This window comes from Thamnophis elegans, chromosome 11 (genome assembly GCF_009769535.1).
Source record: "Thamnophis elegans isolate rThaEle1 chromosome 11, rThaEle1.pri, whole genome shotgun sequence".
In the NCBI taxonomy this organism is placed as follows: Eukaryota; Metazoa; Chordata; class Lepidosauria; order Squamata; family Colubridae; genus Thamnophis; species Thamnophis elegans.
Genome location: NC_045551.1, coordinates 29,365,503 through 29,390,100, shown reverse-complemented (window position 1 = coordinate 29,390,100; position 24,598 = coordinate 29,365,503). Strand labels below are relative to the sequence as shown.

Sequence of the window (24,598 nt, the reverse complement as noted above, 5' to 3'; positions counted from 1 at the left end):
CAAAAGCTAAAACTAACAACCAACAGAAAAAATGTGTGTTTGTTTTATGCAGGAGAAAGGCAATTAAGAAAAATATTTGTCTAAAAATAATGACTGAATTTGCAGCAGTTTTATTCTTATATGTGTATATTTGTTGTGATGAGAGAACTCTTAAGATTAGAACGCTAAGGTGAGCTGATTATTCTGTTGTGGAAGTAACTCAGATGCTAACACCTAGAACATTTATAAATTAAGCAAATAAAGATTCAAGTGCCAAAATGGAAATTAATTTAAAGATGTAACATGAATATTCATTATTTTTTATTCTTTGAAACACAGGAATATTTAGAGAGAGAAACTTAGTGGCTTTAATGGAATGTGTGGATGACCTTGGGGAATGAAAGAAGACATGATGTCTAGGAAACTATCAGACAAGAGAGGCAGAAACCCTGAGTAGCTTAAGAACTGGGGAGGAGTGGGGACTAAGGAAGATTCGCCCTAATGAATCAGGCAATTAAAGTTATGTGGGAATTTGCACTTTCAGACTTGCAAGTTCCTATTAATGTAACTTACAGTAAAGTAGAATAGTTCATCTAGTTGTGTGCCGTGTCTAGTTACCTGGGAGAGCTGACAGTAACCCAGTTGTTTAAATCAGGCTTCTCAGTATGGTTCGTGGAGAAAAAAACCCAAAAACATCTTCAATTGTTGTATTTGGAAACTGCTTTTAATTTATGGCAGTTGTATAACAAGTCTGTACGGTAGTTTAATACCATTGAGTAACGGTGTTTTCAATCACAATATGAGAGGATACACCAGTGAAGCTGGAATTTGAGAGCAATATATAATGTCACAGATGAGCTTTTCGTAACACAGAGACTGACAATGCTCAGAATAGGAGGGTTATGCAAGATACATTCTAATATGCATGATGCAGGCACTGGAGCAATACAGCATTAACTTCTAAAGGCAACCTTATTCAATACACTTGAACAGCAACAAAACTATATAGGGTATGATTCCTGGCCCACGATTGGCATACATTCAGTTGGGTCATGTATTTTCTTTCCAAGCTTTCAGTTTGCAAGGCAGTTTATAGTTTTGGAACTAGTGGATATCCCTCAGATATCAATTTCTCAGACATATTTTGTTTACTTTCATATAGTTCCCTTGGTTGCTCTGATTCATAATTGGATTTTTCAATGTTACACTGCTGAAAACCGGTCTATCATATTTTAGACCTGAGATCTGGCAGTCATTATGTATTCCATAATGATGGCATGTGATTAATTATGACAGAATATTTTATCAATATTCCACCTTGGAGATTCACTTATGAATTAACAGATGAAAATAAATAAGAAGTGTACATCATAGTCCGGCTTGATCTTTATCACCAGCCTGGCTCTGCTGCCCTCAGTCTTGACTGATGTTCAATTGACCTTATACCCATGAACTAATCTTACTGTGAGGGCTGCCAATGTTGATCTTACACTTGAAGCTTTTTTGATCATAAATTAGCTTATGCATAGATTATTGCATTAGGATTTCTGATTCCTTTTTCAAATTCTATTGAACTGTTTGGATATTATATTATCATGTTATTCCTATGATTCATGAACTCTTTACTGGCTTCCTATCTGTCAAGCCCCACATAGGGGGGGTCGATCAAGGATGCAAGATTACACATTTCTTGAATGCCCCTTTGGTAATAAATACAGAATCTTGGAAACTGCAATTTAATTATAATGAAAGTGGAGTCTCTTTGAATGGCTTGAAAAGCTTCTTCTCAGCTGTCTTGATATGAATTGTCATTCTAAGATAAAGTACCAATGGATTTTCCTTTTATTGCTTGTTTACATCTAGTCTTCTTTCCACTGTTTCCACAACCTCTCACAGTATCTAAACTAAGCTATGTTCAAACTTGACTTTGCAATCTTCCATTGCCAACATTTAGATGTGGGTCTGCTCTTTTTCTTTCTGCACGCGTGCTCATCCATCATGTTCTTCTGGTTGATCATCTTTCTGTTTCTTCTTTCAGGGTGTTGGTTTCCAGATCTAGATTAAGGGATCAGGACCTTGACTCATGATTCTGGAATAAGATATATCCTTCTCTTTATTTCTGTAAATTATAATGTCCATTATTTCTCCAAATTGTATAGAGCTAGTCTAATTTTCAAGTTATATTTGTTTTATACTAACTATGGATATACATGCATTCTGCAGTATTACAGAGCATTCATTTAAAACTGCATGATAATTATTTAATTGTAATATTAGTTTTACTGATTCAATAAATTAATTATATGGAATAGAATTTTTATACCAGTGGGTGTCCCCCACCCCACCCGAACTGCATTGTGCCTTGATAAAAGTGCACAAGAAATATTATGAGTGTTTTTGTTTTAATTTTTTTCTGCCATATTTTTCCCATAGCAGCTTGGAAAGAGATGACAAGTACTAAATTTCAGTAATAGCACAAGAAAGCTTTTTGCTATTAAGTGCCAAAACTATGAAACTTGAGGTTGGTCAGTTTAAAAACTGCAATGCAGATATGAAACAAGTAAGTGTAGTAAGTTAAGTTTGAGCATTCAAAAATAATAGGCTCAGATCAAGTTATTTATTGTAGCAAAGGTTATATAGCTGAAGATATCTGAGCATGTCCTTTAGATCATCCACAGCCTGGAGCCAGCTGTGTAGCATTTTCTCAGGCCTTAAGGTCTCAGTTCAAAGTATTTGGTTCTTTAGCTATCTTTTTATATGTTTTTTACAAGAGAGGTATAACATTATCTGGAGGTTATTTGGTGACATTCTTTATCTGTGGCCTACTCACAATACAGATAGTTGACCTGCTGCCAGAGGTATTTTTAAGACATTATCTTGTGCTCCAACACACAACCTCCAAAAATTATCTTATTACTTTATCTTGTAAATAACATGGAAAGCCAGGCAGTTGACCCTCTGCCAGAGATAAGCTTATATGGCACATTATTTCCATCATATCCTTGTTTTCTTTCCATTCTACAAGTGTCAATTAGGAAGCTGATGTTTTTCCTCATTATTTTAATTATTACAAACAGAATATACATAAAAGGCTCAAATTGAAAGTGATTACATATGAATTACAGCAGCTTGTTAATTAACTCTTCTAACTATTTGTATAGGATGTGGAGGAATTTACAATATAATGCTACAATTTGCAGTTTTCTACGTAAAGTCCAAGTATAGAGGAATTTTAGTCTAAATTTTTCAAATGAGAAAAAGTGCATTATATCGCTTCATCAATTCTTATTGATGAAACACGCTCCGCCCCCTTCCATTGCAGCCCTTTCTGACTTTAGCCATCATTGCTACGGTCCGGCTGCTGTAATCTCGGCTTGTGATCACCGTGGCTGACTTGCGCCTCCGACTTTACTACCATTGCCGTTACCACCCGCAATTGCTTCTGGCTTGCCTTCCCCAGACGACACTGCCCCCCCTCGAACTGTTTCCACCTCTCGACTGTTCCCACCCTCGTTTTCGTCTCTAGGACTATCACTTCGGAGAGAATTGGGTGCGGAAGACCAATAGTCTGTCGCCTTTTCATCACCATTATTTGGCTCGGGCACGACGCCTGCTCCCATTGCCTACTCCTCCCTCTGCTTTCTGGTCCAATCCAGATCAACAATGCGGACACGAGGGCTTCTCCCCCCTCGCCTTCTCAGTTGCTGCTGCTCGGCCATGGAGTCATTCGACCCCCGCCTTCACCGAGAACCTTGCATGCCACTCTGAATTTTCAATCTTTGCAGAAAGGGAAAGCGGAGGATGAAGAGGATGGTGGGTAGGGAATCTGCCCTCTCCCTCCCCGACTGGGGTCAACTCCCATCCACTCTAAACTGTAGCACTTTAAACTGTAGAACTCTGCCTCTTCTACTGGACTCAGCGGAGGAGAAGCTCCTGAGTACAAAGTCCTTCCTCTCTTGCACTATTACCAATTATTTAGCTCAAAGCTGCGCCAACCACTTGATGCCCCAAGAACGGCGCCCATCTTTGTTTGCTGAGTGTAGGAGTGTATGTTGGTATGGATGACTGAGAGAATGTTCCCACGTGTTTTAGACTTAATTTTAAATTTTTATCTGTTTTTGTATATCTTAATATTTTATTAATAGTGGGGTGTGCATGTGGAGAATACTTGGCCGGTGTGCATGGAGGGATTGAGAGTGCAGCCTGGTGCCCCCTCCACTGAGTGCAGAAGCAGAAGTGGAGGGGGCCTGGACCCGCCTCTTGTCCCAGAATGTATGGTTTGAATGGCCTGCTGGGGAGAACGGAGGCTACGGGAGGGGAAGTGGGGCTGACGGGTGCGGGGATGGGCCGGTGCATCCCGGTCATTGTTGGGAGAGGCAGGTTTGACGGGAGCTATAGGGCTAGCCATTACCGGGGAAGGAGGGTTTGCTACGTTACAGCGATCCCCCCTTCCGGCCCTATCAGCTCCACTCCAGGACCAGATGGCAAGAGTACTCAGTGCCCTGGTCTCAGGCTGCTGTTGCTAAATGCCAGGTCTGTGGTCCATAAAACTCCCCTCATTCGGGACCTAATATTAGACAAGGGGGCAGACCTGGTATGTATTACTGAAACCTGGCTGGGCCATGAGGGAGGAGTCCCCCTCACTGAAATGTGCCCAGAAGGTTTTCAGGTGCTCCACCAGCCACGACCTCAGGAAGGGGTGGGGGAGTGGCAGTCATCATCTGAAGGTCATTAGTTCCTCGTAGGATCCCTGCTCCAGAGCTTGTCGGGTGTGAGTCCCTGCTGGTGAAGCTGGACCTTGAGGGTCAATTGGGTTTGTTGTTAACGTACCTACCTCCCAACAGCGTTACAGCAGCCCTGCCTGGGCTCCTCGAGTCAGTAGCCGAGCTGGCGATTGAGTTCCCCAGGCTTATAGTGCTGGAGGATTTCAACCTGCCGTCGCTCGGCGAATGCTCTGACGGGGCTCAGGAGTTCATGGTTTCCATGACAGCCATGGACTTGACCCAGGTAATTCAAGGCCGACTCATACAGCGGGTCACACGCTTGACCTCGTATTCCTCTCGGAGCAGTGGAAACGTGATCTAGATTTGAAGGGCATTAAGACCTTGCCCTTGTCATGGTCTGATCACTTCCTACTGAGGCTTGACTTTCGGAAACCAATCCCCCAGTGTAGGGAGGGGGAACCGATTAGGTGTTTCCACCCCAGGCGCCTGATGCACCCTATGGGATTTCAGACGGCGCTTGGTGAAATACCTGACGCTCTCGTCCACAGTCCGGCAGAGTCCTTAGTCGCTGCTTGGAATACAGCCATGGTGGGGGCTCTAAACCGGATTGCGCCTTTACGGCCTCTCCAGGAGGGCTCCTTGGTTCATCGAGGAACTCCGGGAGATGAAGCACCAAAAGAGACGCCTAGAGTGCCGCTGGAGGGCTAGTAACTCTGAATCCGACCAAGCACTGATGAGAGCCTATATCAGGACCTATCTCATGGCAATACAGGCGGCAAAATGTGCACATTTTTCCGCTCTTATTGCATCCGCAGAATCGCACCCAGCAGCCTTGTTTAGAATAGCCCACTCCCTCTTGAAAGGGAGGGATGCGGACGACCCTTTACAAGGTAGAGCTGAAGAATTTTTCCAGTTCCTCTCGGATAAAGTTGCTCGGATTCGGATGGATCTGGACTCCAATTGCATGGTACTAGCCGAGGTCTTGAGCGGATTTTATGGAGCGAGTTTCAACTTGTCGGTCCTGAGGAAGTGGACAAGGCCATGGGAGCGGTGAGTGCCTCCACCTGTATACTGGACCCGTGCCCCTCCTGGCTGGTCTCGACCAGCAGGGAGGTGACACGTGGCTGGCTCCAGACGATTGTTAACACCTCTCTCTGGGAGGGATCCGTCCCGCACCTCCTAAAGGATGCGGTGGTGAGACCCCTCCTGAAGAAACCTTCTCTGGACCCAGCCATTTTGAATAACTATCGTCCAGTCTCCAACCTCCCTTTCGTAGGGATGGTTGTTGAGAAGGTGGTGGCCTTTCAACTCCGATGGACCTTGGATGAAACGGATTACCTGGATCCCTTTCAGTCGGGTTTCAGGCCTGGTTACAGCACGGAAACTGCTTTGGTCGTACTGATCGATGATCTCTGGTGAGCCAGGGATGGGGGTCACTCCTCTATCCTTGTGCTTCTTGACCTCTCAGAGGCCTTCGATACCATCGGCCATGGTATCCTTCTGCAACGGTTGCAAGAGGTGGGAGTGGGAGGCACCGTCTTGCGGTGGTTCTCCTCCTACCTCTTGGACAGGTCGCAGTCGGTGTTGGTTGGAGGGCAGAGATCAACCCCTAGGCCCCTCAATTATGGGGTGCCGCAGGGCTCGGTCCTGTCCCCCCCTCCTATTTAACATCTACATGAAGCCGCTAGGTGAGATCATACGCTGGCACGGGATTAAATACCATCAATATGCGGACGATACACAACTCTATCTGTCCGCCCCGTGCCAACTCAGCGAAGCTGTAGAAGTGATGTGCCAGTGCCTGGAGGCTGTCAGGGTCTGGATGGGAGTGAACAAGCTTGCACTCAATCCTGACAAGACCGAGTGGCTATTGATGCTCCCTCCCAAGGATAGTCCAGCTATTCCATCTCTTAGTCTGGGGGGGTTGAAACTATACGCCCCTCAGAGAGGGTTTGCAATTTGGGAGTCCTCCTGGACCCACAGCTGACATTAGAACATCACTTGTGGGCTGTGACCAGGGAGGCCTTTGCCCAGGTTCTCCTGGTGCACCAGTTGCGACCCTATCTGGACCGGGAGGCCCTTTGGATGGTCATTCACGCCCTCATCACCTCAAGACTGGATTACTGTAACGTGCTCTACATGGAGCTGCCCTTGAAGAGTGTTCGAAGATTTCAGTTAGTCCAGAATGCAGCCACGCGAGCGATAGTGGGGGTACCTAGGTACACCCACGTTACACCTGTCCTCCGCGAGCTGCACTGGCTTCCTATTGGTCTCTGGACACGTTTCAAGGTGCTAGTCGTTACTTTTAAAGCCCTACATGGTTTAGGACCTGACTACCTGAGAGACCGCCTCCCGCCATTTATCTCCCAGAGACCTATAAGATCGCACAGATTAGGCCTCCTCCGGATTCCATCTGCCAGTCAATGTCGGCTGGCAACTCCCTGGGGGAGAGACTTCTCTGTAGCTGCTCCGGCCCTATGGAACGATCTCCCCGTGGACATCTGGACCCTTATTACTCTCCCGGCCTTCCGCAAAGCAATTAAGACCTGACTGTTCCAGCAGGCCTGGGGCTGTTGATTTATCCAGCCCCACTTTAAGTTATATGAATGTTGTGCGATTTTAATTGTCTGTTCTTTTTAATTTTTATATGTTCCCCCTCCCTGCTTTATCTGTAAGCCACCCTGAGTCTCTCGAGAGTGGGCGGCATACAAATCCTAATAAACGTACTGTACAATGTAATTAGAGTGTTGTTTTGTTTCTTACAATTGCCTTTAATTTTTTCCTGTCTGTTGGTTTAACCTAGTAAAGATAACATTGTTGAGAGAAAAAAGCAGATATATAATGATCCCATAGAGCACTGAGTGCCATTCCACATCTTACAGCAGCAAAATAATTGCGAACATATTTTTACTTGGTTGAAGGGCATCTGTTGTTTCTAGAGGTGGTGACTATATCTGGTTGTCTTGGATGCAACAACATATGCCCAATTGATTTTTAAAACAGTATTAATGGAGTTAGAGAGAAGACAGTAAAATTGAGTTTCAAACCTTTCATCTTTTCAAATCACCCTTCTTTTGAATTTAAATGAGCATTTATCTGGCCAAAGAACTTTCCTCTCCCAATGCCTGTTTATTTGTTTTTGTGAGTTATTCTAATTAGGTTTTAGAAGAAAAAAAAATGAGTGTATTGATATTGACTGATTAAAATAGAACTGGTATGCTAACTGGCACACAAAGCAGATGAGATGAACATAACTATGAATCACATGATTGCAGATTAGCTGACATTAACATCCATAGTTTCATTCAAACAATGTGTAGGACAAAAGTCTATAATTTGTTTGTATGACTAGCACTAGCCTACATTACAACTAAACATTTACAATTCCCTTTGCCTAAATGAAGGACCAAGATCATCCCAGCTATTACCAAAGTTGCTACCAGTACTATTGTAAATTAATGCTGCAAGAATCTTGGTTATTTACACAAAGTAAAAAAAAAATGTGTATGGAAAAATGCCAGGTCAAATTCCATGCAATCTAACACCTGATACTTTAAGACAAGGCTGTGAAATTCAAGGCCCAGGGGCCTGATCAGGCCCGCAGGGTATTTAGATCTGGCCTGTGGGGCAGCCCTGGAAACAGCAAAGGGCCGGCCCGCAGTGCCTCTGTCAGCAGAAACAGAATTCGCGAGGATCATGGGCAACCCTCCTTTTCACTGGCAGAGGGTTGCAGGAGGCCACTGCAGCCGAAAACAGAGCTCAGGAGCCTGTTTTCTCTGGTAGAGTGCTTGGGGCACCACAGGCGCCCCCAACATGAGTGACGTCAAGCTGGCCACACCCACCCTGGCCATGCATATCCGGGGCCCCAAGATCGAACACAACCCTGATGCGGCCATCAATGAAATCTAGTTTGACACCCCTGTCTTAAAATGTTTCAACTGGTGACTTTTTGCTGTTATTAACATTGCAAAGGAGTCTGTTGTGCTTTTTTAATGATGTATTGTCTTCATGTTTGTAACTTGTTTGTCCTTCCCTCCCCCTGAATTGTGAGCTGCCCTGAGTCCCCTCAGGGAAAAGGGCGGCATACAAATAAAGTAAATGAAAAAAATGAAAATGAAATGAAATGTTGCTTACCTCCTCATGCCTTGAACTAGAGATTCTTGGTTAAGGCAATTTCTGTAATTAAATCATTCTTTGTGATTAATCTCTTAAACACCAAGATAACTAGGCTAGATCACGTTCTCCATAGGCCTCTTTATCAGACAAAAACCCAAACAAATTATAGGAGTAGATGGGATTTGAACACAGCAAAGCTTTGGCAACCTAACATAATACTGGGATTATATAAAAAAAAATTAGCACAGAATCAGTATTCAATCTCACTAGGCTGCATTACTTATGGTTAAAGAGAACTACCATCACAGAGATAATTATTGGCTCAGCTAGAAGCACATAATGCTTTATTTTGCCATTCAGTCAGTCAGATGGATATTTTTTTCTTAAAGTATCCATGTTTTTCAGTTTGATTTAGTGGTATGTGTTATTTTTTGTATTTTTACTTATTTGTTAAGAAAATTTAATTCTTGATCTTTGCCTTGTCCTTTTGCCCTTTTGCCCTCCCTCCACTCTACAGGTCTTAGCTTTAGTACCCAAAGTGAATAGTCAGGATAGCAGGTTAGCAAGCTAAGTACTTTCCACCACCTTTACCATTGTCAGAGCTACTACAGATTATGCAAAGTTTCCTTCAATAAACTGGGCAGCTATATACCTGCATGCATACATACATGTATAAAGCTCCTATATACATGCATACATAAATATATGCAAAATCATATTCCAAGAAATGCTGGAAGGCTATTTAAGAACAGCTTTTTCCCAAGGCTCCTGAGTAATGGGAGCAGGTGCCTTTAAAAATGTTTCCCAGATTGACCACCAAGGAAATGCAAGTCCTAAAAGAATGAACCTCTCCCATAAAAGCTGTTTTTAAACTAACAATAATTGTGAAATATTTTTTATCAAATCCAATGTCATTATTTTTCTTGGATACCTCTAGGTTAGGAAAACCACTGCAGTAACACTGTTCCTATTTACAAAAAGGATCATTAGAGTTTGAGTTAGAATTTTAAATTTTCTAAAGCAGGGGTGTCACTCATATTGTCACGGCGGCGTCATGTGACTTACCAGGACTCCCCCCCCCTTTGCTAAATCAGGCATGGGCATGGTCAGCACGTGACGCATCCAGCCGTGGCCCACGAATTTGACGGCCCTATTCTAAAGAACAGAATAGTATTCAGAGACCATGTTCTTCAAACAAGTACAAATAAGTAAAATTCCAATTGTTTTTGATCCTTTCCTCATCTAGCATATAGTCATGTGGAGGGGCATCATGGAAGTTTTAGTCTAAAAACACTTCGAAGATGCCATGTTTAAAAATTCTGTTATTCTGTTAACAGATTGATTTAGAAGCAGGAATGGAATCATACAGAATGTGGGTTTTACTTTTAAAATCCTTGTTTTGATAGAACTGCCATTTATGTGCAATTTGCTAATTTAGCTTAGTGAGTTTGATTTCAAAAGACTTTGATTAATCTGACATTAACAGAGAAAGTAAGGCAGCAGCAAAAGTGTTTATGAATAATATATATAGTGTACGTAAAAGAAAGACTTTATTTAGGCATTATTCTTCTGCCATTAAGAGTATGTGCAAGCAGAAATCAAGATTCTGAGGCAATTCATATAATTATATATTTGATTCTATAGACTATTGATAAAATTATGTATTTTAAATTATTTATGTATTTATTACATATGTTCTATAGCATTCAATCATAATTACCCTAAGGGCTGTAGCATACCATGGAGAACATACAAGAAATTATAATACTTTGTTTATTGAAATGCAGTTAACTTAATTCAAATATCTTTAAATTAATTATAATAACAACAGAGAAGCTATAACACTAGGCAGACAGATTTAGAATTTCCCATACTTTTATTTATGTGAATATTTTTAAGCTACATTGTTGAAAACTTTATTAAGTACTTGGTGGAGGGTGCAGTTCTTCTCTTTGATGAGAAGGCATTCAAAGGGTGGGAACAGCTGCCTATAGTGCCAATTTCTGAGTCCTCTATCATTGTACTTCACACAAGTACTTTTTGGTAGGCAGATTCTATTTGACTAGGCAGTCTTGAAGATAACCAAGCCCCAAGCTATGTAGGACTTTATATATAATCATCAGTACTTTGAACTGTACCAGAAACAAACCCTAAAATAATTCAATTCCACAATACTAATGTTGTCTGACAATACCAGGTTGTCTGTGCTAACACATGGGCTGGGCATTATGCGTTGGTTTCAGTTTCTGGCTGGTTCTCAAGGGCAGTCCCTTAATAAAGCATATTATGATAGTCTGCTCCTGAGGTGACAAGGACATTAATGATTGTAGTCAAAGCCTTGTTTTTCAGGAATGGTTACAACTATGCAAAGGCTCTTCCAGAAAGTTTCCACCTGTTCCAGCAGAAGCTGAGAGTCCAAGAGTTCTATTAGATTCTATACCAGTTCTTTTGGGGAAAAACAACTTCATCTAAAACCAAAAGTGGCATTATCCAGAACCAATTAGCTTCTGATATTACAGCCATTCCATTTTGCTAGGGTTGAGTCTCAGCTTGATTCTCTCCATCCAGATCCTTAGAACCTCCAGGTGCTACCTCACAAATTTCACGTTTCTTGAACCGTCAAGTGCAGAGATGTAGAACATTAATATAGTATGATACTGAAGGCCAAAATATTGGAGGACCTCCCCTACTGACTTCTTGGAGATATTTAATAAAATGGGGAGATGCTGAGTCCGCCCTTCATACACACTATCTGGAACCACCTACTTAGGAAAGAATAGAATCATCTAAAAATGGTACACCCAATTCCCAATCCTCATAGGTGGTCTAGAAGGATACTTGGTTGATGGGATCATGGATTGCTGTAAGATCTAGCAGGCCTTGTTATTCTTCCCCCACTGAAGCCCACAGTTGATAAGGCATTGTGGATTTAAGATGTATCATTAGAGAAAGCAGAGCAAAAAGAAACCCATACTACATATATAAATATCAATGGCAATAAATAATATTCCATTGCCAGTGCGCCAAACATTCAGCAATATGTTAACTTAATTCATATAAAAATATGATTGTGCCTTTTTAGAGAAAATAAATTATTGCCTGGCAGAACAGAAAAAATATCAATTCTCCAAATGAAAGAGACATCATATGCACTAAAAATGTTTATAGAAGTCTTATAAAATAGTATAGCCTTTATTGTCATTGTACATTATGTATACAATGAAATTTGTTAGTTAAAGTAGTTATCCTGTAGATATTCTATGGAACTTTTCTGTAATTCTCAGACAACAAGGATTATGAAAGTGAATTTATTCCATCTCCTCTTCCCACAAAAAAGAATTACTATTTATCCCAGAAAAACTGTTCTCTAGCTCTTCACAGACTTAGAACCAAACCAGCATGCTTGGTGACATTTGGCCACACCATTTAGGTGACCAGACGTCCCGCATCTGGCGGGACAGGCATGCCTTTTCATAATTTTTCCCGCGTCCCGGGCCGTTCTAGAAAAACCCTGCTTTATTTTGGGGCTCGCTCGCTCCCCCGCCCATCAGCTGCCGCTAGCTCACTCGTTCGTTCCCCCATCTATTTCTAAAAATCTAAGCCAGCCCAGCTTGCCGCTCACTGATTGGCCTGGACTCCAGCCAATCAGTGAGCTGGCTGGGATGGAAAACTTTAAGCATGCACATGGCGTGCTTAAAGTTTTCCATCCCAGCCAGCACACTGATTGGCTGGAGTCCGCTTAGCACGTTGCGTGAGTCGCAGGAGTCTCCATTTCATTTCGCCTTCGTGGCCGTTTGCTTTGTTTTGCTGCTTCATTGGTGAGTAACTGGTGGGAATTAGTAACCTGCGCGGGATTAGTGAAACAGCTGCCGCCGCCCTCCTCCCCTTCCCTGTGTGCAAGAAAGGTGCCCGCTCGCCAGCCCGCCCACCCTTGGGCTCTGGGGGCAGCACCTTCCCAGCGCCGCCGCTGCCGCGCTGGTTTCCTTCGCGCCCCTCGCAACACTCTGCCTCCTCAGACCTCCACGCAAGAGCGGCGGAGCGAACAAGCGGCCACGGCCGTTGTTGCTTTTAAACGAGGCTCTGCTCGCTGCTCATCCCGCTCCTTCAGGGCCGGCAAGCACCAAAATAAAGTCGAATCCTTTTGAGAGGGGACGGGCACGATTGGCAATGGCGGAGGCCGTGCCGACGCTTCCCAGGTCGTGCCCGTCCCCTCTCAAAAGAATTCCACTCGGCCACCGCTTCCTCCTCTTCTTCTTCCTCCTCCTCCCTGTCCAAGGCCCTGAACAGCAGCAGCAGCGGCCGCCGACCTCACGCAGCAGTCCTTGGGGGTGCTGCGGAAGCCCTGCCAAAGCGCCCCTTTCCCGGCTCGGCGGCTGCAGGGGACCACACCGCCGCTTCTTCTTCCTCCTCCTCCTCCCTGTCCAAGGCCCTGAGCAGCAGCAGCCACCGCTGACCTCACGCGGCGGTCCTTGGGGGCGCTGCGGAAGCCCTGCCAAAGCGCCTCTTTCCCGGCTTGGCAGCTACAGGGGACCACGCCGCCGCTTCTTCTTCTTCCCCGCCCTTTCCAGTTAGCTTGCTTGAAGCTCCGAGGAGGCGGGAGGAGGGGAGTGGAAGTGGGGGAGGTCTCCCCGGCCAGGAAGGGCTGAGAGGCTGCCGGCCCCTTTCGCCAAAGTGCCCGGAACGTCCCCCTTTGTGCGGTGGAGATCATCAAAGTGCAGAGAGGACGGTTCCGTAGGGATCGACTTTGCAGCGGCAGCTTCCGGGTGCGCTTCCCGAGAAAAGTCTTCCTCCCATTGATTCTGCATCCGTTGCTTTTGCAGGTGTGTGAGGCTCAAGAGCTAACATAAAAAAAAAACAGGACCATATTTTTCTGGCAAGATTCTTGCAAAATTTACTTGCAAAATTTTAGAAAGGCTCCTTATGTGAAGATTTTAAAAAGGTGAACTGGATCTCTATTAGGGAGGGGAGTAGAAGATCAGAGGTAACCATTTGGATCCCTTTTCAAAAGGAAATAAATATTATCAGCAGTTTGGTTAGTAAATTGTAGTTAACAGCATGTTGGCTTGAATAGTGGTCTTTAGATTAGAGATTGCAGCTTGCATAAAATAAAGTTAGCATACTTGAAGTGAAATAGGCTTTGGTTATGTTTAGGTTGCATTAGCTAAAATGTGCCAATACTGTCCTTGTTGGTAAGAATTGTTGTCATGTTAGAAGAATGACTAAGGCTGACAGCCTAATCTACTCTGTGTTAAATAAATAAAATGGATGGATGGAAATGAAAGAATACAGAAAAGGTTGTTGATGCATTTAGTGGCCTATGGATGAGAATGGTGGCTGTTTGGTAAGAAAATCTGTTTGGAATGTGCATATATATTCATATGTGGCCATAGCAAAATAATAAATAGAAATAAAAAAGCATGATTGATTTTACTGTTTTTGATGAAAGTGAGAGGATTAGTGAAGGCTTGGTGCAGCAAGGATCCCACTATCTTACTATTTTATTTTTCTTTATGTACACTGAGAGCATATTCACCAAAGACAAATTCCTTGTGTGTCCAATCACACTTGGCTAATAAACTATTCTATTCTTTTTTACTCTACTCTATTCATTTCTATTTCAATTCTAACAAGGAGTTTAGCTTCTCTCTCTTGAAAATGTAAGCTAGCATAAGGCATTATAATGCAAGCTAGCATTAACTTTAAAACAGTTTATTTAGTGACCAAAGTTACAATGGCATTGAAAAAAGTGTCTGATGACCATTTTCACACTTAGCGACCATTTTCACACTTAGCGACCGTTGCAGCATCCTCATGGTCACATGATCAAAATTTTGCTGTTTGGCAACAGATTCGTATTTATAATGGTTTCAGTGTCCTGGGGTCATGTTTGACAAAATATAAAATTTTTAATCAAGCGCCCCCCCCCCCCCCCCCGGTCAATGGTGTCCCTCTTTACCAATCTGAAAATCTGGTCACCTTACACACCATATATCTTTAAATCTCAAAAACAAGAGATAGAAATTACAATCAATGCATAAGCTAATATGAAACTAAAAATAGCACTCTACTTAACTGCTTCTCTATCTAATATAATTACTGAAACCAATCTAAACCAGGAAGAATAAGCTTTTTAATTTGGATATTGTGGGTGCATGACTTTAAATCAATTCTACATTCATTTAACTGTATTCAGTTTTACAAACAATACAGTCCAATTACTAAGGGAACAAAGCAGAGAAACAAAGCTTATTTTAATAATATAATAATTTCATTAGATTATATACGTAGAAAGACTAATACAAACTAAGGAAAATATAAAGAGTAAAGAAAGGTAGGAAAAAGAAAAAAGCAGGAAAAAATATCTACTTCTCCTCCTTCTAGACAAGTATAAACAATTTCAGTAACTTAACTAGTACTTCAATTTTTAAAAATGCTCTTATTTCCTGATGTCGTTCCTTATTAATAATGAAATTGTAAAAACTTACCAGAAATAGTAACATGTATATTTTAACCTATCACTTTAACTAAGAAATAAAGCAAAAAACAAAAACAAAAACCCACCTTCTTCCCACTTATAAACAAAACTTTAATTTCTCTTTATCTCCTTTCAGGATCAACTTCCCTAGTTTTACACATCCCAAAAATGGGGGGGGGGGGGAGATCCAAAATAGGAAAGCTCTGCAGATCATTATTTTGATATATTATTTGTATGTTCCCTTTATTTTTATATTACCTGTTCTCAAACACAAATTCATTGTTACATCCTTTTCTATACTAGTCTTGTAATCTGGCATTTTTTAAAAATCCATTTTTAAATCCACACTTAAATCAGTCTGAGTCTCTGTTTCATCCAGTAAGATCTATTCTTTTCTATATTCTACGTTAGATCCATTTTTAGGGTTGCCAAACAGCCTTAATTTGTGTTATTGTCACATAGGATAACTCCATTGTATTAATGGGTCTCTTCTCCTTTAATTGTAATCTTTAATTCTTTCTGTTTCCCTCAAGTCAACCTTCAAGTGCCTTTATTGTCATATATTTATTTTCTAATCAGAAAAACTTTCCCATTGACATTTTGTAGAGTTAATTTCAGAATTTTCATATATTCATCTATAAAGTTTTCAATGCCCTACAGGAAATATTCTTTCAAATCCATCCAACCCCTTAACATTCTAGAATCAACATTTAATAAACAGAACAAATAATCACCAGGGGCATTAAGAACAGATATGGAAGCATATAAATCTAGAAACTTCAGTTATGCAGACACAGCAGAGGTCTCTTTGCATACAGATATGTTTAAGAATTCTCAGAAACAATGTTTTAATTTAATAATTGGTTGACTGTTTTATCCCTATTAATGAAAAGCCTCATGACATAATCCTCACTACCTCTAAACAACTGTTAAGCTGTTGCAAAACACTTTAGGAACAAATTTAGGAACAAGTTTTGCAAGATATCTAAATTTGACACTCATTCACTAAAACTTGTCTCCTTTTCTGTAGTTTCTTTTCTTTTTAAGGAGAATTGGTGGAAATGATCAAGCATTCCTTTTCTTTCATGTGCTAAATAGATGGTACATAAAGACACACTATGACTTTCCAAAATCCCAAGAAAGTTGGTAGGCACTGCCAGTGAGGGCAGTTGTAAAATTGGAATTTGAGAAGGAAAGGAAGTTGTTCAAAATGTAGCAAAGGAGAATATATAAACATTTAAACTAACTCTCATAAGGCCCAGGTAGAAAATCTAGAAAATACAAATTCAAAGTCCTAGAAACTCCACCTTAATGAACTCATTAATAAGTGATGGTCAAAGCTTTGTTTTGTCCTTTTGTTAATCTTAATGGTAATAGTAACAGCTTTAACAGCAAAAAGCAAGATTACATGAGCAGTAATGTCCACTTGTTTATTAAAGCAAGAAGAAAGAAAATCAATAAAAGTGAAGGGCTTTTCATTTAAAAAAATAGATTGTGCAATTTTATTTTGTTTACTTATTATTTATTAGTTATTGTTTACAAAACAGCATAAAGTTGGTTCTTGAAGCAAAATGCACGTCTGAAAACGCATAGAGATAATCAGTTAATGACAATTCAAAATTATGATGGACCTATCCAGGACTAATTAACTTGGTTTTGAAATTCCAGTGGCCATTCACCTAAGCTCATGTGATCATATTTTGCTTGCCTGGAAAAGGCCTTCATTTACAACTGTTTGGGGGGGGGGGGTGGTCCTATTTTCATATGATCCTGATTTTTGCCAGAAACCAGTGTTTAGATCCAGTTTCCAGCAAAAAATACCCATCAGGTACAATGGATTTGCTTAATAACTGCTATGGTCACTTAACAACTTGTGCAAAAAAATATGTAAAACCAGGCAAGGCCACGTGGTGACTTACTTAATGACCAGCATGACTTACATAATCTGGGCTCAAATTACAGTTGTTATGTTGATGCCAGTCATATTTTGTTAGAATGAATTATCTTTCATGCTATAGTACTAAATATTCATATGTTGAGTAAATCAGAAACAAAAAGATATGCCAATGTAGTCCAGAAGCCTAATCTATAATCTATATCATATATATTTCTCTTTAGATCACCTGAATTATTCTTCAACGTTTGAGAATTTTAATATTTCATTGCTCTGAGGTTTATTTACATGGCCATACTTGATTTGCTACAATTAAATCAATAAATCATGAACTTTTGTCTGGAGATTCCATAATGCATAATTTAGAATATACTGTATGTTTGAACAAACTGTATGCAATATCTGCGGATCTCACTGCATGAAAAGTAAATACATGATTGGAGTTACTATAATACTAATCAATCACAGATGGTCGTATTCCAATAATTATGCTTTTATGGTTTGGTTCAAAAAAGTCAGTTATATTGCTACTAGTGACATAATTATGCTTCTAGTGCTATAAATGAACATCATGGATTTCAATAGATAAACATTGATAGCAAAATAAATAAATAAATAATGATAATAATAAAAACTCACCATTATTGATCAGGATATGAAGTGGGAAATTCTTTGCCTTAAACTCTTTAACAAATTGATATATGGACTTCATAGAAGCCAAATCACAGTATAAAAATTCCACTGAAGGAGAGAGGAAAACAATTACAGATCACTGACAAGCAAAACAAATGTAAATGTATATATACAATTTATGAAAGTATAAATTATACAATTATACAATTTTCAAATTTATTTGAAATGTTATAGCCTTCCAATATTTCTGCAGACATGAAGTAGCCATGATGGCGGAGTGGTTAGAATGCAATACTGCAGGCTACTTCTGCTGACTGCTGGCAGTTCAATTCTCACCAGCTCAAGGTTGACTCACCCTTTCATCCAGAGGTGGTATTCAGCTGGTTCTTTCCAGTTTGGGTGAACCGGTAATGGCGGCTGCAGGAGGCTCTGCCCACCTGCCCCGACGTAATGCGTGAGCACTGCACATGCCCAGAAGGCTGTGCGCATGCACAGATGCAGCATGTGCAAGCAAAGTAAGTACCTGCGCATGTGTGCTCACATTTGCGAACCGATAGGGAAGGTAAGTGAATCCCACCACTGCTTCCATCCTTCTAAGGTCAGTAAAATGAAGACCCAGATTGTTAGGACAATATGCTGATACTGTAAACCGCTTAGAGAGGGCTGTAAAGCGAAGCAGTAAAGTGAAGGGCTGTAAAGTGAAGTGGTATATAAGTCTAAGTGCTATTGCTATTACTTCAGGATGTGTTACTGTTTTTTCTTTAAATTTCATATTTTACATTTTATAATTAGTTTTGCATTCTAAACTGTATAGAATCATCATGGAAATAAATAGTTCCCAAGATCCCATTTTAAAGATTCATGGATATGCTTTCCCTTATATGTAGCTTTATTAAGAAACATTTGTCAGTTTGATTACCACAGTAATCAAAGTTATATACGTTTTGCCAATCTTGATTCCACTGGTAGACAAATTCATGTTTTGGGGAAATGAACACTACAGAAATTGTTTGCCACTGTCTTCTCTCAGGGTGCATCTTTGACTTTCTTGTCTATCCAAGTATATGACCCTGCTAAGCTTTTCAAAATCAGCAAAGGTCACCTTTGTAAAAACTGTATTTGGCCATTTGTAACGCCACAACTTATATTTATTTCAAATCCTCAGAAAACCAATATTTAATCATTATATTTATTTGTAGGCTCTTCTGCTCAATTGATGGCATACCATTACTCAAATACATAATTTTAGTTAAAAAAACAAAATACATCGTTTAATAATTTAATCAAATCCCAAAGCCATAAATCACAATAAAATAATTTTAAATAAAACGTTTTAACCAAAATTAAAAACCCTTCTCTCCCCTCCTTGTTATGCAGATGAAGAGTCATAACAATTCTTCTCCAACGTTTGAGAAAACAATTGCCTTTAGAGATTTTTTTTGCAGATCAGAAAGCAGAGGGACATTTGAATATAATTTTGCAGAAGAAGGAGAAAGCAAATAAAAAGGCATGTTTCTCTTTTTCCTATAGATAGCAATATTTAGTTAAGAGAATATGAGAAAGACTAGAGTTTGGGATGTTGCCAAGGGGAGAACATGTTACTGGGAGGTGATACCAGACTCCGAAACACATATCATTGTCTTCATTTAAAACCTATATACAAGTTGAGATGTCAATTTGGATAGAACATGACAAAACAGACTGGCAGAGAAATGAGGCAAGCCTGCTGATTTTGACCTATAAATCCTTGTACAATTTGTCTACTGGATTCCTTAAGAATAGTATATTGTTTCAGTGCAAGCAAACATGCATACCACAACTTCATAGTTTCAAAAGACAATCCATTTACCTCTGCCTAATATAGTTCACATTTACTGCTATGATCAAAATGTGCAAATCAGTCAAAACTCCTTTGAAGTAAGACAGCATGCAATGCAAATAATTAATAAACCTCTTACTTCTTCGTTCTAACTACCCTCTGTGGGCGAAATTAAAAGTAAGTGGGGTTCAAAATCTAGTGATATATCATCATAAATTGCACATTAGAATTAGATTGTAAAGCAGAACCTACATTCAGCCAAGCCTGAAAATTCTACTCTTCAAAGTAATGAATAATTAGGACTTTCAGAAGTATCCTATTTATAATTTGTGAAATGCCCATAGTATTATGAAATGCTTTATCAGTTAAGAACAATTCTAAGAAATATTCTTAAGTTTTCTTTGCTAAAGAATGTGGTGGTATGTAGCAATGCATTGCACTCTATTATCCTGTCACTAAAATTTTAAGATAGGCAAGCTGTTCTTCTTCAATGATAACATGGATCTGGGAGATAACTGGCAACACACATTTCTACAAAACAGAAGTTCTTTCAGGACAAGAGATGCTATTGGTTTGGGTAGAAAAAAGGAAGACTTTCATCAGACTTTAAAAAGAAAGTTTGAGGAAGAAAAAGCATAGACAGCTGGTGAGCCAAGATTCTAGGCAGTGTTAGTGCTGATTATTTGTTTTTGTTTTTTTTCATGGAAAGCTGGGACAAGACACCAGAAGTGTTTATGGGTTGATGTTGGATAAGACCATTGAAAAAGCATGATAGCTGATGAGAGAGAGGTCTTTCTCATGGCTGCGCATGTGCGGGACTTGGATGGATGCCTGGCTTCTTGTTCCACAGAAGCCAGTGATAAACACAGAAGATCTCAAGAGCCTCCGGAGTCCATTTACACACTCAACAAAGCCCCCTGGTAGGACTCGGTCCCAGGAGTCTTGTAAGGGCCGGCACTTAATTGGTAGCTGCCCGTGGTCGTCTCCCTGAGCAGCGGAACTGCGGCGGTTTGGAACGGTGATTTGCGGCGTGAAGGAGAAGATGGCGGTGCCGCGCTGCTGATCACAGCGATTTGCAAGTCTTCGGCGCTCCCTTTCTCCCCACTTGCTGTGACTGATCCAAGTGGTGCGGTGAGCTTGGGGGCTCAGTTTCCTGTGATCTAGAAGGTGGGGGTTATTGGAAACTTGTTGGAGATCGTTGGGAGCGGCGGATCGGGCGGCTGGCTGTGTTTTTGCCGCCGCCGTAGCCCCCCCCCCCGTTCTACTCTGCTCGCCCTGCTGCCAGCTGCCTTGTTTGCCCTGTGGTCCTCTGGGGAAAAAGATCTGGCTGCTCGTCTGTCTGGTTGGTGATCGAGTGGAGAGGAGGACGGAGCCCTGAGCAGCTTTACCATCATTCTGCGCTCCCGACTCCTAGGAGAAAAGAGGCCTGGATGCCCCTTCCTTTTTCTACCTTTTGGCCTCCTTATCATCACAGCCACCTTCAGACATTGCTCCTTTGCCGCCCCCCCCCCAGCTATTGGGGAGCCTTTTTACCATCTCCCTAGCCGTTTATTAGGAGCGATAGATGATGGCGGCCGCAGGGGCGAGGTCTTGGTATCGAGAAAATCGGCGCTCTCTCCCCCTCCTTCTTGAGCAGCTGGGGCCAGCTTCAGACCTTGGCCCACCGGATTATGGACCTTATATAATCTCAGGAAAGAGACTTCCTTCCACGTGGTCCGCTGATCTCCTTTGGGACTTTAAGGGGGGTAAGACTGAACAGTTTCTATCTGTGAACATCAGGCATTTTTGCCTTGCCCCTCTCCACGTGCGACTGCCTTGTACACCATTGACTTCTGGTCTTCCAGCCGTGGACTTTTCTCTGGGACATAGAACAGGGAGAAGAGCGGAGCAGCTCTCTCTTCATTTTTACACCATTGTTTGATAGCGCACTATCGCAGTGCTCCATACTTTTTAACGTATGGTGAGTGCTTGAGGTATGATTAGGCTGTATGTTTGTACCCACTTTTATTTTTATATTGCTGTATTTGTGTTTTTAATTTGTCGTGGGGATTGCTTGTTTGTATGATTGAGTACGTTTGATAAGGCTGGGACTATAACCGGATTCCTCCTACACTGAGTGCTCTGCAGAAGTGTTAGGGGGCCCTGGTTTAACCTCCATCCTTAGAATGTATGGTTCGGAGGGCCTGCAGGGGATGTCGGCGGCTTTGAGGGAGGATGGGGGACCTATGGACACGGGAGTGGGCCGGAGCATTACGGTCTTAACTGGGAGGGGCAGATATGGCGGGGACTTTAGGGCGAGCCATTACCGGGGAAGGAGGGTTCGCTATGTTACAGAGATCCCTCCTTCCGGCCCTATTAGTCCCACTCCAAGGCCAGATGGCGTGAGTAGTCAGGGCCCTGGTCTCAGGCTGCTGTTGCTAAATGCCAGGTCTGTGGTTCACAAGGCTCCCCTCGTCCGGGACTTAATTTTAGACGAGAGGGCAGACCTGGCATGTATTACTGAAACCTGGCTGGGCCCGGAGGGAGGAGTTCCCCTCGTTGAGATGTGCCCAGAGGGTTTTCAGGCACTCCATCAGCCGCAGGCCCAGAGAAGGGGTGGGGTGTGGCCATTGTTATCCGGGAGTCTCTAGTACCTTGTAGGATCCCTGCTCCGGAGCTTGTCGGGTGTGAGTCCCTGCTGGTGAAGTTGGACCTCAAGGGTCAAGTGGGCTTGCTGCTAACGTACCTGCCTCCCAACAGTGTTGCAGCAGCCCTCCCCTTGCTCCTCGAGTCGGTACCCAAGCTGGCAGTTGAGTTCCCCAGGCTTATGGTTCTGGGGGACTTCAATTTGCCTTCGCTCGGTGAACACTCTGATGGAGCGCAGGAGTTCATAGCTTCCATGACAACCATGGGCTTGACCCAAGTAATCCAGGGACCAACTCACTCAGTGGGTCACATGCTCGACCTCGTATTTCTCTCGGAGCAGTGGAGTTGTGATCTTGGTCTGAGGGGTAGTGAGATCTTACCCCTGTCATGGTCGGACCACTGCCTACTGAGGCTTGACTTTCGGAGACCAAACCCCCACTGTAGGGAGGAGGAACCGACCAGGTGGTTCCGCCCCAGGCGACTAATGGACCCCTTGGGGTTCCAGACGGAGCTTGGGGTTATCCCTGATACTCTCGCCCACAGTCCGGCAGAGACTCTGGTTGCTGCCTGGAATTCGGCAGCGACAGAGTCTCTTAACCGGGTTGCGCCTCTACGGCCGCTCCGAGGCAGTGGATCCAGGAGGGCTCCTTGGTTTACTGAGGAACTCCGGGAGATGAAGCGCCGAAACAGACGCCTAGAGCGCCAGTGGAGATCCAGTAAATCCGAATCGAACCGAGCACTTTTAACATCTTACATCAGAGAGTACATCCACGCAATCAGGACGTCCAAGAGAACTCACATTGCCTCTCTGATTGCTTCCGCCGAGTCGCGCCCAGCCGCCCTGTTCAGGATAACCCATTCCCTCCTAAATAGGAGGGATATGGGCGATCCTTTGCAGGGAAGGGCTGAAGATTACGTCCAATTCCTCGCGGACAAAGTTGCTCGGTTTCGGGCGGACCTGGACTCCACTTCTGCAGAACCAGCCGAGGCACTAAGGGATAATCTGGTAAACCATCGCTGGATTGATTTTCAAGCTGTTACCCCTGAGGACGTGGACAAGGCAATGAGAGCTGTAGGTGCCTCCACATGCGTACTGGACCCGTGCCCCTCCTGGCTGGTTGTTAACAGCAGGGAGGTGACACGGGGCTGGATCCAGGCGGTTGTTACTGGCACTGTCTTACAGTGGTTCTCCTCTTACCTCTCGGACAGGTCGCAGTTGGTGTTAGTCGGAGGGCAGAGATCGACCCCTAGGCCCCTTACGTATGGAGTGCCGCAGGGTTCGGTCCTGTCCCCCCTCCTCTTTAATATCTACATGAAACCGCTGGGCGAGATCATCCGACGGCACGGGATAAAATACCACCAGTACGCAGACGATACACAGTTGTATCTGTCCGCCCCGTGCCAACTCAATGAAGCGATGGACGTGATGAGCCAGGGCCTTGAGGCTGTTAGAGACTGGATGGGGGTTAACAAACTTGTTCTCAATCCAGATAAGACCGAGTGGCTGTTGTGCTTCCCTCCCACTAATTGGCCAAGTGTTCCATCTCTCAGGCTGGGGGGTCAAATGATACGCCCTTCAGACAGGGTCCGCAACTTGGGAGTCCTCCTGGACCCACAGCTGACTTTTGAACAACACTTGTCAGCTGTGACCAGGGGGGCATTTTCCCAGTTTCACCTGGTGCACCAGTTGCGCCCCTACCTGAACCGGGAGGCTCTCACAACAGTCACTCGTGCCCTTGTGACCTCTAGGCTAGAGTACTGCAATGCCCCCCTGGTCACAGCTGATAAATAGCAATAGCAGTAGACTTATATACCGCTTCATAGGCCTCTCAGGCCTCTCTAGAGTCAGCATATTGCCCCCAACAATCTGGGTCCTCATTTTACCCACCTCGGAAGGATGGAAGGCTGAGTCAACCCTGAGCCGGTGAGATTTGAACCGCTGACCTGCTGATCTAGCAGTAGCCTGCAGTGCTGCATTTAACCACTGCGCCACCTTGGCTCAAGCAAAATATTCAGGAGGAGGATTTTGTGTGCTCTGCGTTGGATCATCTCCTATTGTGTCATGATGCCTGTCCTGATATCTCCCCAGAGATTTCCACTCTGATGATGTTCAGGAACAATTAATGTCCTGGTTATTTTCAAATTTGAAAAGTGAAAAAACTTCAGCTCATGTTAGATATGGGTATTTTTTTATTTATATGTTTCTACTCATGATGCGTTTGTTTTTTATCTGTGAGTTAGATGGCCTAAAATTGTATAAACAAACATCAAATAAAACTTAATTTGTAAAACTTAAATCTCATCCAGTCATTGATGATCTATACAAGATAATC

The 24,598-nt window shown here is 42.6% G+C and overlaps 1 protein-coding gene across 1 annotated transcript in view; it reads right to left on the bottom strand.

Annotated features, from left to right (window-relative positions):
* Positions 1–24,598, bottom strand: part of LOC116514742 (dehydrogenase/reductase SDR family member on chromosome X-like) — a 127,917-nt gene that overhangs the window by 35,518 nt on the left and 67,801 nt on the right. Inside the window, 1 exon segment of the mRNA XM_032226425.1 lies at positions 17,828–17,929. Within this exon segment, the coding sequence (XP_032082316.1) occupies positions 17,828–17,929 (102 nt within the window).